This window comes from Bos indicus x Bos taurus, chromosome 8 (assembly GCF_003369695.1).
Source record: "Bos indicus x Bos taurus breed Angus x Brahman F1 hybrid chromosome 8, Bos_hybrid_MaternalHap_v2.0, whole genome shotgun sequence".
Classification (NCBI taxonomy): Eukaryota; Metazoa; Chordata; class Mammalia; order Artiodactyla; family Bovidae; genus Bos; species Bos indicus x Bos taurus.
Genome location: NC_040083.1, coordinates 70434250 through 70447996, shown reverse-complemented (window position 1 = coordinate 70447996; position 13747 = coordinate 70434250). Strand labels below are relative to the sequence as shown.

At 51.9% G+C, this 13747-nt stretch overlaps 1 protein-coding gene across 1 annotated transcript in view; it reads left to right on the top strand.

Moving 5' to 3' along the window:
* LOXL2 (lysyl oxidase like 2) overlaps positions 1–13747 on the top strand; it is a 113638-nt gene that overhangs the window by 52708 nt on the left and 47183 nt on the right. Inside the window, exons 4-5 of the mRNA XM_027549925.1 lie at positions 7178–7389; positions 13062–13284. Of these exons, the coding sequence (XP_027405726.1) occupies positions 7178–7389; positions 13062–13284 (435 nt within the window). The remainder of the gene's footprint in view (positions 1–7177; positions 7390–13061; positions 13285–13747) is intronic.

The window sequence follows — 13747 nt, the reverse complement described above, 5'->3', positions numbered from 1 at the left end:
GACTGCCCCCGCCCCATCTCCATGCGGCTGTTGCTAAGGCAGCTGGAGGCTGTCTGCTCATTCATTCATTCAGTACATTTTAATTGAGCACCAGATTCTATGCTGGGTACTGGCAATCACTACTGATATTCAAGGACAGTCTCACCATCCTGAAGTTTGCTGTCCAGTAGTGGAGAAAGGGGCTTCCCTGGTGGCTCAAATGGTAAAGAATCCGCCTGCAATGCAGAAGACCAGGCTTCCATCCCTGGGTTAGGAAGATCCCCTGGAGAAGGGAATAGCTACCCACTCCAGTATTCTTGCCTGGAGAATCCCATGGACAGAGGAGCCTGGTGGGCTACAGTCCATGGGGTCACAAAGAGTCAGACACAACTGAGCAACTAACACATACACACAGTGAAGTCATTCCTTTGCCACCATGGTGATGGTTGCTAGGATAAGAGGCATCAGGTACCCACCCTGGGAGCGTGCTAGGCGGTTTGGCCAGGTCCACAGACTTACTTGATCTGTGGCCTCAGCACTCCCGCGGCTTAGAGGGACCAATTGCAGGCATAGGTGTCGTGCCAGCTTCCTGCGGTCAGCAGCCCTTGCCTGGTCTCCAAGGAAGCAGCCTCTGTTACCTGCTCCACTGCTTTCAGGTTGGAAAATGAAACAGAGCATTTGATTCTCCAGCAGCGTTGCAAAGCTCTTGATTTATAGGAGAAGGGCCCAGACGGCCAGCTTTCTCCTCTGGTGGTTCGGCATGACCTCAGCTCTGGTGCCACTCCCATCCTGACCCCCTCCACCCAGGCAGGTCTCCATCACACAGAGCTGAGCAACAGAAATCACCACACTGCCTTCCCTCTTCCCTTTCATCCATCTGGCCCAATTGGAATCACTGGCTTGAGAATGTTCCCAGGAACTTCCTAGGCTGTGAATTTCAGATTTGATCATCAAAAGGGGATAATTACAGTGTAGCCAGCCTCTTCCAGTACAACATGTTTCATGCTGTTTACAGATGTTACCCATTTGGATAAACTGAACACGTGCTGATGGTCAGATCAGCTTTTAATTCCATTCAATAACTATTTACTAGCCTCAGATTTCTAGGGGGAAGAGGGGAGGGTGTTAAATAGCTCGGATGGCAAGAGATCGCATGGATAAAAGTGCAGCTATCTCCTTGTCCATCAGTAAGTCACACAAGAAGTGCTTATGCTGTGAAGAGATGCAGGCCTCGATGTTTGTTTTGCATTAAGCAAAAAATAAAGAAAGTCTTTATTACACTTCTGGCTTGAGAACTCAGCATTTTTAGTTAAGCTGAATTCCTGTAGTTGGATTTTTTTAAATGATTATTATTAGTAGTTTATTACAAAAATATGTGAGGACCCACTATGTGCTGTGTCTGGTGCTAGTTGCCATGGGGAATACAGGAATGAATGAAAAACAGGTCTGTCCTTGAGCGACTCACAGTCTGATGAGGTGGCAAAACTTGTGGAAAGATCAATACTACAAGATTGTCAATATAAGCCAAAGATAAACTGAGGGACTCAGAAAGCAAATGCTAGAGAAGAAAGAAGTCAGATCTGTGTGGATGAGGTATGTGAGGGAGGAGGGGCTTCATGGAAGAGAGGATACTATCTTTCCCCCTCTGCCATGAGTAACAGCAAGAGACTTGCTGATCTGGTTGACTAATGTCAACCTCACACAGTTCCTGGGACTGGTATCCTTCAGCTGGTGTTCTTCAAATGATTGAATGAGTGAGATTATTTCTAAGGGTCAGGAGGATGCTCATTGGTAGAGAGAAAGCAAAAAAGGATTGCAGGAAGCAGCTTGATGCTGGCATTAAAAGAGGGATGCTGGCCTGGCAACAAGGGATGCTCAAGGCTGGAGAAAGGACAGGGAGGGGATGAGGTGGGTCTGATCAGGAAGGCTCTTGACCTGGAGTATAAGACCTCGGGGAGCCACAGGAAGATTTTGAGCCAAACACATGAGTGCACAGTGCTCAGCTGGATGGATATGCCAGCCACGTTTGACGAGGACTGGCTCAGTCATTCATCTGCCCCAAAGAAACAGAATTGTGATGCTCTCTTACTTCCACAATTCTCACTGCACACCTGCCTGGACAATAGAAATGGGAAGGAGATGGAAGGGTAGGAAAAGCATGGCTGGGGCAGAACGAGCCACAAGAGCAAGGAAGAGAGAGGGAGCAAGAGGCTTGCAGGCTGCAAACTGGGAGGGCGTTGCCTCACTCGGTGAAAAGAGGGAAGACCAAGGGCATCCTGGGTGCGTTTGGTGTGAGGTGCTGATGAAGTTGCCAAGGTGGCACCTGGGAAAATGGATCTCTATCTGGAAGCCCATTTTTTAACAATAGCTGAATAGGGCTTCCCTGGTGGCTCAGTGGTAAAGATCTGCCTGCCAGTGCAGGAGACACAGGTTTGATCCCCGGTCTGGGAAGATCCCACATGCCGCAGAGCAACTAAGCCCATTCACCACAAGTATTGAGCCTGTGCTCTAGAGCCCAGGAGCCACAACTACTGAGCCCACCTGCTGCAATTACTGAAGCCCCACTCTCTAGAGCCCAAGCTCCTTAACAAGAGAAGCCACTGCAGTGAGAAGCCCGGACACCCTAACTACAGAGTAGCTCCACTCATGGCCACTAGAGAAATGCCCACGCAGCAGTGAAAACCAGCACAGCCAAAAATTAAATAAATAATTTAGAAAATAGCTGAATAAATAAAGGCCTTTAAGAGCAAGATGCCTGTTAGCTGTAGAGGAAAGGGGCTTACTAAGTGAGCAGCAGTCATGCAGAATGAACCAGTCGTCTGTCCTGGTGGGATGATGGTGGACCACTACCTCTCCATCCTCCCACCTGACACCACTCCACGGATGACTTCTCAGGTGGGAAGGCTTGGTCTGATACATTAAGTAATTAATTGCATAATTAAATGACAACTTCTAGAGGGAGGGAGGGGAAGAATTGGACTAAGATCTGGCTCTTGGAAACATGCCCTCCACAGGAGGCGATGAGCTGAGTGCCGACTTTCAGCAGTGAGGTGCGTCCTTAGAGGGTTGCTTGCCTTGCCTCCCCCTGAATCTTTCCCTGATGCAATCCCCACCTAGACTTTCAAAACTGGTGATTTTTCCTCCTTGGCAATAGCCCCAGACTGTCACACTGTGGAATCTGCAAGTCATTCACAGATGCTGCAAATGTGAAATGTCATTCAAGCACAAGACTGGGAGACCAGCCCTGGTGATCATTCACCAGCCCTTCTTTCCACCACCCGCTAGGTACAGCAGGGCAGGTTATGGCCTCAGGGCACCCTGATTTTCCCCTTTGGAAGCCAGTGATAGTCACTCCCAGGGCTCAGACCCTCCCTGGAGATGTGCTGAGTTTTGAGTAGGACAAACAGTTCTGTGAATTCCTTGGAGGGAAGCCTTTTGGAGAGTTTGGTGAACTCCTGTCTCTGGCCTGAGGGCTAGCCTTCAGACTTTCAAGTTTTAAAAGGGGCCAGGTATATAGACGGCCTCTGGGCTCTTGGGCTAAATGTGAAACATGCAAGTCTAAAGAGACTTCTGTTAGAAAAGAAAAATGTGTATAGGTTTTAGTGTTTCAAATCTTCACTGCTCTTTTGAAGTTGAACTTCTGGGGGGAAAAAATTCTACTGCTTGCGGTTATGGAAAGGATTCCAAGGCTGTGAGATCAGGAGGGCCGTTGTGTGTGTACGTGTGTTTTCCTACACAGAACTCTCTGAACAGCCCCCGTGAGCTCGTTAGCCAGCAGCGAGCCCTGACTGCATGCCGCTGAGGGTTTCCCTGCTGCCCCGTGGCCTGAGTCCAAGGGCAGCTGGGAGGCAGCCCTCGCATCTCACGTACGCTCCGGCCTGACTCATAGCTTCTCTGGGCGGGGCGCAGGGTGGACTTCAAATGTGGGCTTTTATTGGGCGGACCCCCAAAGGATGCCTCAGAAGGCTGAGTCCCAGGCCCAGCTGTGTCCTCTCAGTAGCCAGCAAGGGATGGGATGAAGGCAGAAGGGTGAAGACCCAGAGGCCCATTGTGGTGAGCCTGGGGCACGGACTTGGAGTCAGAACTCGGTTTTCACCCTTGTTTATCTACTTACTGGCTGTGTGAACTTGGAGAAGATGCCGAACCTCGCCAAGTTTCCTCGCTTTTCGCCTGTAGTCAGGGTGTACCATTAGCCTCTCACTGGTTGTTATGGGAACTGAGGCAGGGGATGGACGCAAAGTTCTGAGTGCAGAGCCTGACGCGTAATGAATTGGCTGGCATTTGATGAATGAGGGCCCACGTAATCGTTATGATTTGGAGAAGAACCAGGGCCCCAGGGTTGGGCAATAGGGAGGAGGCTGGCAGGGTCCTTGGAGGGAGAGACTGTATTTTATGGGATGAATGAATGACTGACTGAGGTGGATTTGAGCCCAAGATGGTGGGAAGGAATTAGTTCTGTGGAAAGAGAAGAGGAGAAGGAACTTGCCTGACTGCTCTCCCAGGGCTTTGCAAGGAAACCCTCTGCATCTTCCTCTACCGCACGCACAGACACACACTCCATGCAACCCACAGACATGTGCACATCTGCCTGCACACGGACAGACAGGAACAGCGAGCTCCCCGAGAGACGCATACGTGGGCGCACAAACACGTGCAGAGACACACACCCAGAGAGACGTATTCGTGACTCCAGACATACACACTAGTGCCCACACACACACATGCAGTGAGTCAGTGGGAACACAAGAACAGTGACGTCAGTTCTAGCACTTTCTCTCCTCTGAGCTTCATTTCCTGCATCTGGGACCCTATCTAGCTTGCCCACCAGTCATTAGTCTGCTGAGGGGACACTGCCCTGCCTTAAGACAAGGGTCTGTTGAGCTCCCCTACCCTGGCCTTCCTCCCTCTGGGTTCACACTCTGTATCTTAGCTGAGCTGATGCTCCATGGGCCGAGATGGGGGAAAGGGGCGGGGGGGTGGTGGGGGGAGGCTGGGGAGGGGAGGAGGGGGAGGATCTGTGAATTTGATCAAGTCTGCCCAGCCTGCCTGCCCCGTGCAGCTCTCAGGGCCAGTGCCACAGTGGGTAACTTTCCTTCTGGGCATCACACATTCCTCACACTCTGGAATTCCAGCCTGGCCTCCCGACGTGGTAAGTCGGAGGAGGGGGCTGGCCCATGAGCCGGTCTAGACCTCCAGCCTGTTCTTGCTCACTTCTGTCCATGTGTCTTGGTGGCGCGAGCCCTGTGGCCTGACAGGGAGCTGTAATGGATCCAAGGATCCAGGCTGGCAAACATAATCCTGCCACTGGCGGCTTTCCTTCCGCTCTGCATGGAAAGGAACCAGGGCTAGATGCCACCCTCCCCCCCACCACCCCAGCCAACATACTTCCACCATCTCGCCGGACTGGGGAAATGGGGCCTGGCTTTGCACCCTGAAGCCAGTGGCAAGGAGACCTGAATCCCTGGGCACCCAAATAATGGTTCTGTTCAAACTCCCAGTTCATTTGCATCCTGGCTGGACGGGGGTGTGGGCACCCAGGTCGTTGGGTTCCTCTCTGCCAGTGCCCCTGCCCAGTCCCAACTGGCATGGTTCAGAGCATCACACAGCAAATCTCAGGTGCTCTCTGCCTCTCTGTGGTCCTGGGAGATCACTGGAGTCACCCAGTATTCTTATCTGGAAAATGGAGATGACACTATCTATAAAGACCTCTACTGTTTCAGGATTAAGTGAGAAAATGCCCAGAAAGTAGTGGTACTTGTTATTGTCCTATTATTGTTGTTGTCGTTCAGTCGCTCAGTCGTGCCTGACTTTTTTCGACCCCATAGGCTGCAGCATGCCAGGCTTCCCTGTCCTTCACTGTCTCCTGGATCTTGTTCAAACTCATGTTCATTGAGTCAATGATAACCATCCAACCATCTCATCCTCTATTGTCCCCTTCTTCTCCACCTTCAATCTTTCCCAGCATCATCCTAGCTGGCTATAGATTTGGGGCTGAGGTATAAGTGTGGTCAGCCAAGGGACAAGGTTAGTTGTGGTTTTAGAAGGAGTCTTCTGGGGGCTGGCCCTGTGCCAGATGGATGGAGGAGAGCAGGGAGGCAGGGACTCAGTTGGCGAGCCTTGTGAGAGCTGGTGGTGGCCCCATTGGGCAGGGGCAGAAAGAAGACGGGCTGGAAGTGAGAGATTCTGGAGCGTCCTTAGTGTTTGGGGCAGATTTGTGAGAACCTTGGAAAAACATAAAAGATAGCATCCTGGAAAATTCCAGGTAGGCCTTTGTTCCTCCATCCAGCTTGGCCTCTTGAGGGCCCCTGTCTGACCAAATCCCTGAGGGCTCAGGTATGGGCTAGGGACAGGGACAGAGCAGCCCAGTGTCAGGCGATGGGAGAGGAGCCCACCTTCAACCCCCAGCCTTCTCCACATCCTCCTAGCAGGCTCCTGCCTTTTCGCTCACTGCCACAGAAATGGGGAGAGGAGAGTGGTGAACAGGGGCTTTCAAGACAAGGGCCTCAGGATATTCAGAATCTTTCCTTTCCTTTCCTTGGCATAGTTGCATGACTGTGTGCATCCCTACCTCCTGGGCCCCAGGCTTGCCCCTCCTACTTGGCTGGCCTGGGTCCAGGCATGCACCTCCTTCCCTCCTCCTTCTCTCCAAACCCTCCCCTTTCTCTTCTGGCTTTTCACCCTAAAGACTGCTGACACGAGGGGAGTACACAAGGCAGTGTGCAACGTGGCCCCACCAGCTCAGGGTATCTGGGGCTCATCTGCCCAAAATTTCAGTTTTACAGGCAGATTGCTGGGAAGGCATACACTCACTCCCAGGCCTGCACGCAGATGCTTTGGAGTAAAATACAAGCGTCTGAATGATTTTGCCTCTAGAATACAGCATTCAAGGAACATGATTCTCTCCTCTGCTCTTTGAGACCCCTGCATGAGGAGGCTGCTGCCCTCTGGTGTTTTTGATAGGACAGAGGAGGAGCGCTGGGGTCCCCTAAGTCTCTGATTGGCTGGGTCACCCTGCTCCTTCTTTTCTGGTTCCTGCAGCCCCACTGCATGTGCTGTGTGCTCTTGGGGAGTACTCACAGCCCCCCAAGAGCCCGAGGGGAGAGGCGGGCAGACTCTCAGGATAAGCCCAGTCTGCCATCACCTCCCCAGGGCCAGACCAGGAAGGTCACCCATCTCCTTCCACCCCTTCCCCTCCCAGAACATGAACATCCAAGTAGAGGACATCCGGATCCGAGCCATCCTCTCCGCCTTCCGCAAGCGTACCCCGGTGACAGAGGGCTACGTGGAGGTAAAGGAGGGCAAGACGTGGAAGCAGATCTGTGACAAGCACTGGACGGCTAAGAACTCCCGTGTGGTCTGCGGCATGTTCGGCTTCCCTGGGGAGAAGACCTACAACACCAAAGTGTACAAGTAAGGAGTCTGGGCAGGGACTCTGAGTGGCGGGACTCTGGCCCCACCTTGTCCTAAGTCAGCTCTGCAGTAGCTTGGTATGCATGTGTGCGTGCTCAGTAGACTCTTTGCGACCCTACAGGCTGTAGCTCACCAGGCTTCTCTGTCCATGGAATTCTCCAGGCAAGAATACTGGAGTGGGTTGCCATGCCCTCCTCCAGAGGATCTTCCTGACCCAGGGATCAAACCTGTGTCTCCCGCCTGGCAAGCAGATTCTTTACCACTGAGCCACCAGAGAAGCCTGCATTGACCTCGTATCGAATATTCACCCATATATATGTAATCTAGAAATATAGTGCTGATGAACCCTATCTGTGGTGCAGCAATGGAGATGCAGACATAGAATGCAGCGGACGGGGCCACCTCTGTCCTCTGCCCCCTTGAAGTGATTATTGTGAGAAATCTGCAACTGTTAGGAAAATGAGAAACAGATCTAGTGGATTCAGTTACACTCATCCTGAGTAAATCTTGCGATGCTGTTATGGTTTCCAAAGTTAATATCTCCCCAGGCAGGGAAAGGGTAGATGACAAGGAGACTCAGAGTAATTTGCCCGGAGGGGTGTCCGGTGAAGGGTTTTCCCTCCCTGACAGGCTGGTCTATTGACTGGTCATGGGGTCTTCTTATCTCTTCTAATAAGGATAATAATCTGCTTTACTGAGCACTGACTACATGCCAGGTGGCTCTGTTCCTAGTCTCTTAAGTGTTAGTCACTCAGTTGTGTCTGACTCTTTGTGACCCAATGGCAACAGTACTGGAGTGGGTAGCTGTTCCTTTCTCTAGGGGATCTTCTTGACTCAGGGATTGAACCTGGGTCTTCTGCATTGCAGGTGGATTCTTTACAATCTGAGCCACCAAGGAAGCCCTCTTAGCCACTTAAGCTTCACAATTCTAGGAAGGGGTTTATGTTACAGCTAAAGGAATGAAGTCAGAGAGAGGTGATAAAACTAGGAAGTGGCAGATTCAGGATCCAAACCCGGGTCTCCAGCAGCAGGGTCCATCCTCCTCAAGAGTGCAGACTTACTGCCTCTTCCCTTTCAAGCCAAGGAGAGAGGTGGCTTCCAGCCAGGAAACAGGGGTCCCTGCTCCAACTCTTCCTCCCGATCCCTGGGGTCAGTGCAGGCTTCTTTCCTTCCTGGGCTCAGCCTGGTTCCTTTGGTCAAAGCCTCTGGTCCACCATAAGGGTGAGTGCTGGCAGCTGAGCTGCCTGGTGGTGATTCCTGCCTCCAGCCACCCCAGACATGGCCCAGATCTTCCTGTTTGCACAGGGTGGGATGGGAGCAGGCAGGGTGGTCCCATTCTCTAAATAGTTTACAGAATTCCCGTCAGCTGGCTGGCTCCTTCCCTGGAGACACCTTCTCAGCCTTTCCTTCCAATTGAAGCCAAGAAAAGTAGATCCCTTCCCCTGACAGGCTTCCTACCTGCTGGCCGCACCAGAGTCCCCAGCCTGGCACAGGTCTTCGCCCAGTCCTGGGAGTGGGAAGGCTGCCATCAGTCCTGCTCCACAGCAGGATGGGGTGCCCGAGGCCAGGCAACACATGGGTGGCTTGTTCAGAGGGCTTCTGAAAACCTCCTCCTCAACTGCGGGTGGACCAGAGTCATCTTCTGGCTTTTGAAGGGGGATCGGGATCTCTGACCTCAGGTCCGTTTTGGCAGCTGGGCTCCAGATGATCCTCTCACGGACTGGGAAGTGGTACATGTACCTGGAAATCGATCAAACTGAAGCCACAGGGCCCCATCTCCCAGACCAGAAATATTGTGTAGTCCTTTTCTTTTTCTTAAAGCAAGATCCCATTATTGGTATTGATTTATTGATACAAGATTACTGAACAGAGATTGCATCTCATGTTGCATATTGGGAGTTAGGACTCTAAAGCTTTGGTGAGTTGGCTGAAACAGGGACCAAAAGGAGGCCCACGAGACCAAATTAGAAATGCTGGATCCCCTTGGTTTCATGTAGAGAAAGGGGTTCAGATGCTTGGGGAGACTAGAATGTTGCCATGGATTTGTCTAAGATCCTGGGAGGGTCCAAAAGGCAGATGTTTCACCATGACAGAGAGGAATAAGTTTGTAAGGGGAGCCCTGACTCCCTCTCTGGTTCTTTTATTTATTTATCTTAATAGTTATTTATTTATTTGTCTGCATTGGTCTTGGCTATGGCACGCGAGATCTTTCATTACGGTGCACAAGCTCTCTAGTTGTGGCACACGCTCTCCAGTGCTTGAAGGCTCAGTTGCTCCACCGCTTGTGGGGTCTTAGGTTCCCTGACCAGGGATTGAACCATGTCCCCTGCATTGCAAGGAGGATTCTTAACCACTGGACCTCCAAGGAATCCCCCCCTCCCTGGTTCGTTCTTAAGTGCTCCCTGAGGGCCCTTCTCTGTAAGCCAGACCTCGGGGTGGGGGCTGCAGTCACTGCAGGTCAGGAAACCTAAATGCAGTGGGGGTAATTAGATCCCAGGTGGCAGGGACCAGGTGACAGCACCCAAGGCCAAAGGCAAGATGGGCGTGGCTACTGAGTGGCCAGCAAAGTCAAAGCAGCAATCAGAATAGACTGGCCCTTGCAGACTTGTGGGGTTGACCAGTTGATCTAGCTGGCTGTCTCATAGTGTTCCCAGAAGTGAAATAGGAAGCTTCTCTGATTCTTATTCAATCTGTAAAAGCAGAAAAGCTCTAGGTTAAGACAACAAAAATCTGATCTGAATCATAAAAACAGGTCCAGCCCCTCAATGTCCAGACTTGAGAAAGTTTACAAACCTATAAGTCCTTGAATGAAGAGGAGGCCAGGTCTCCTTGAAGAAGGACTGTGGCACACTGTGGCACACTGCCAGAAGTGTACACTCTTAGTCATTTACCCAAAGGGACCTATGATCTTTTACCAAGGTCATTGCATTGTACACTGGAGAAAAGGAAATGATCAGAACTTTCAGGAACCACTGGACACAGGCTCTGAAAGGACCCTGATTCCAGGGACCCAAACATCCTTGTGGCCCACAGTCAGTATGGACATCAGTTGATCAGTGGAGTTTTGGCTCAGGTCCATATCACAGTGGTCTCAGTGGGTCCCGGAACCCACACTGTGGTTATTTCCCTAGTTCCAGAATGCATATTGAAGTAGACAGTCTCACAGAGCTGGCAGAATCCCTACCAAGTCTGGTTTGCTTCTTGGCTGGAGGAGAGCAAGGAGGACTTCTCATTTTCAGTTGAATCAGTTCAGCTCAGTGTTACCCAGCCATCAGCCTAGATACCTCTTTCTCAAGCGTGCTTCCCACTTGTCCGGTGGCTGTCCTGTAACTCCAGTCACCCACCATCAGGCCTAGGGTGGGTTGTCCATGGGTACATGTGCACGCTAAGCCACTTGAGTCGTGTCTGACTCCTTGCAACCTTATGAACTGCAGCCCACCAGGCTCCTCTGTCCATGGGATTCTCCAGGCAAGAATACTGGAGTGGGTTGCCATGCTCTTCTCCAGGGGATCTTCCCAACCCAGGGACAGAACCCACGTCTCTAATGTCTCCTGCATTGGCAGGCAGGTTCTTTACCACTAGAGCCCCGTAGGAAGCCCATACATCCTCCCCAGTGCCTCCTATCTGCATCCCCATGTCTGGGTCCCGGGGTGGGGGAGGGGTAGCCTGTGAGAGTGACTCATGGGGGCGGGGTGGGCTGCCCTGGTGGAGGCCTGTGGAGGATTGCATTCCTGTGATCTGACATCAGAGGACAGAGGGGCTCTCTGGGGAAGGAAGAGCAGCTCTGTCTGCTGAGGGAGCCTCACTCTGTGTTGAGAGCTCAGTACATCTGTTCCTGGCAGAGCCTGGTGGTCACTGAAAACTGGGAGCTAGATGTTCCGATCCAGTGAGACCTGACCACTCCCTGTGCGCCTGACATCCCCTGGGAGTGTTTGCTCACCTGACTGACTGTGGGAGTGTCGTAACAAGCTATAACATCCTACCCGCCACCTCAAGTGTGTTCTGTCCCATGTGTGAGTGTCATGGGAATCAAACTGGAGGCTGTGTTTCCAAGTGCAGGGGGCTTCCAGGGAGTGGAGAGGGCCAATGGCTCTTGGAATTCTTTTTTACTTCTTATTTATTTATTTATTTTGGCTACACTGAGTCTTCATTGCTTTGCACAGGCTTTCTCTAGTTGCAGCGAGCGGGGGCTACTCTTTGTTGTGGTGTGAAAGTTTCTTATTGCAGTGGCTTCTCTTGTTGTAAAGTACAGGCTGTAGGGTGTGTGGGCTGTAGTTGCAGCTCCCAGGCTCTAGAGCACAGGCTCAGTAGTTATGGTGTGTGGGCTTAGGTGCTCCGTAACATGTAGAATCCTCCTGGACCAGGGATCGAACTTGTGTTCCCTGCATTGGCAGGTGGACTCCCATCGACTGTGCCGCCAGGGAAGCCCTGGGTCTTGGGATTATTAACAGTCCTCCTGTGTAGTTCTGTGCTCTGGCTGTAGCTATGTTGAGCACAAACCCTGAGCTTTCCAAGACAGTCCTTTTTCTTTCAAGGATTCTGTGTCATTGCACGCATAGAATAGCATTACTACCAGTCACAGTTTTTGGTAAGGAGAGATATCAGTGGCGTCTGTCAGGTTTATCCTTCCTCTCTGTTCACATCCCATTCACTCTGAGGCAAAGCAGAAACTTCCAGGCCTGCTAGACCAATAGGGACAGGACTCCGCTTCTGTTCATCTGGGGCCAACCTGCCCTTGGCAGCCCCTCCTCTGGGCAGTCTGGCAGCAGTGCGTCTCACTGGATTCTGCCAATCACCGATGAGTACACAGACTTCAAAGACCCAGGACAAGAGAGAGGGAAGGGTAGCTTCCCCACTTCACCGCTTTGGCAGCCACAAGTTTGTTTCCTATGTCTGTTGAGTCTGTTTCTGTTTTGTATATATTTTGTAATATTTGTTTTAAACTCCACACATAAGTGCTGTCCTATGATATTTGTTTTTTCCTGTCTGACTTACTTCACTTAGTATAATCATCTCGAGGTCCATCATGTTGCTGCAAATGGCATTATTTCATTCTTTTTTGGCTGAGGGATATCACATTGCATTTGTCTCTCCAAGATCCCTTTTTACACTTTGCATGTATAGGCATTAGTATCATATGTCACTACCCTGAGTTAGGGGCTTCCCAGGTGGCACTGTTGGTAGAGAACCTGCCTGCCAACGCAGGAGATGTAAGAGACTTGGGTTCAGTCCCTGGGTTGGGAAGATCCCCTGGAGGAGGGCATGGCAACTCACTACAGAGTTCTTTCCTGGAGAATCCTATGGACAGACAAGCCTGGTGGGCCATGGTCCATAGGGTCACAAAGAGTCAGACATGACTGAAGCGACTTAGCATGCACACACACTGAGTTAGACCCTTGTCTGCTAGAATGTGAGCTCCCTGGAAGCAGGAAGCCATGACTGCCCTTCCAAGTCTGGCTCCCCATTGCCCAGCATGACCAGTGAGTGCTGGCAGACATGCCCTGCAGAGCCCTGTCTGGAGCAAGACTGAACTGCAGGAGCAGGGACCACGTCTATCTGGTTCCACTACCTTAGTGACCAGCCCCGGGCAGGGGTCAGTTGCCCAGCTGTGAAAGAAGGGAGGGGTGGGCACCATGATGTCTTGGTCACCTGCCCTGTCTCGTCTTCCGCAGGATGTTTGCCGCCCGCAAGAAGCAGCGGTACTGGCCATACTCCATGGACTGCACAGGCACGGAGGCCCACATCTCCAGCTGCAAGTTGGGCCCTCAGGTGTCGCTGGACCCTGTCAAGAACGTCACCTGTGAGAATGGGCTTCCGGCTGTGGTGAGCTGTGTGCCCGGCCAGGTCTTCAGTCCTGATGGACCGTCAAGATTCCGGAAAGCCTATAAGCCAGAGGTGAGGATGGGGTGGCAGATTTGGTACCTGGAGGGGTGGGCTGGCCGTTAAAAGATCAGACAGGGAACCCCCTCTCCCCCTGCGAAGAGAACTGGCAGCAACTCGGACCACTTTTCTAGAGGGCAGGAAGATGCAGGATACTTGTCAGGGCCAGCCTCACTGATAGATGCTGCTGCTGGGGTGTGACAAGCAGCTGGGAGCCTGCCCCCAAACATTAGCACCCTTACTGTCCTTCTGGCACTGCTGCTCAACTCTGAGACTAGTGTCCCCCCTGTGGCAGACAAACACCCGCGAGAGGGCTGTGCCTCACTACTGACCGTCACAGGTTCTGTGTGCTGTCTGTGGACCAGCACGAAGGGTCGGGGTGAGAACTAGGGGTTCCTGGGCGATTCCCTGAGAAATCAAGCATCCTAGAGCCCTTGGCAGGCTTCCCCGGTGGCTCAGATGGGAAAACAATTTGCCT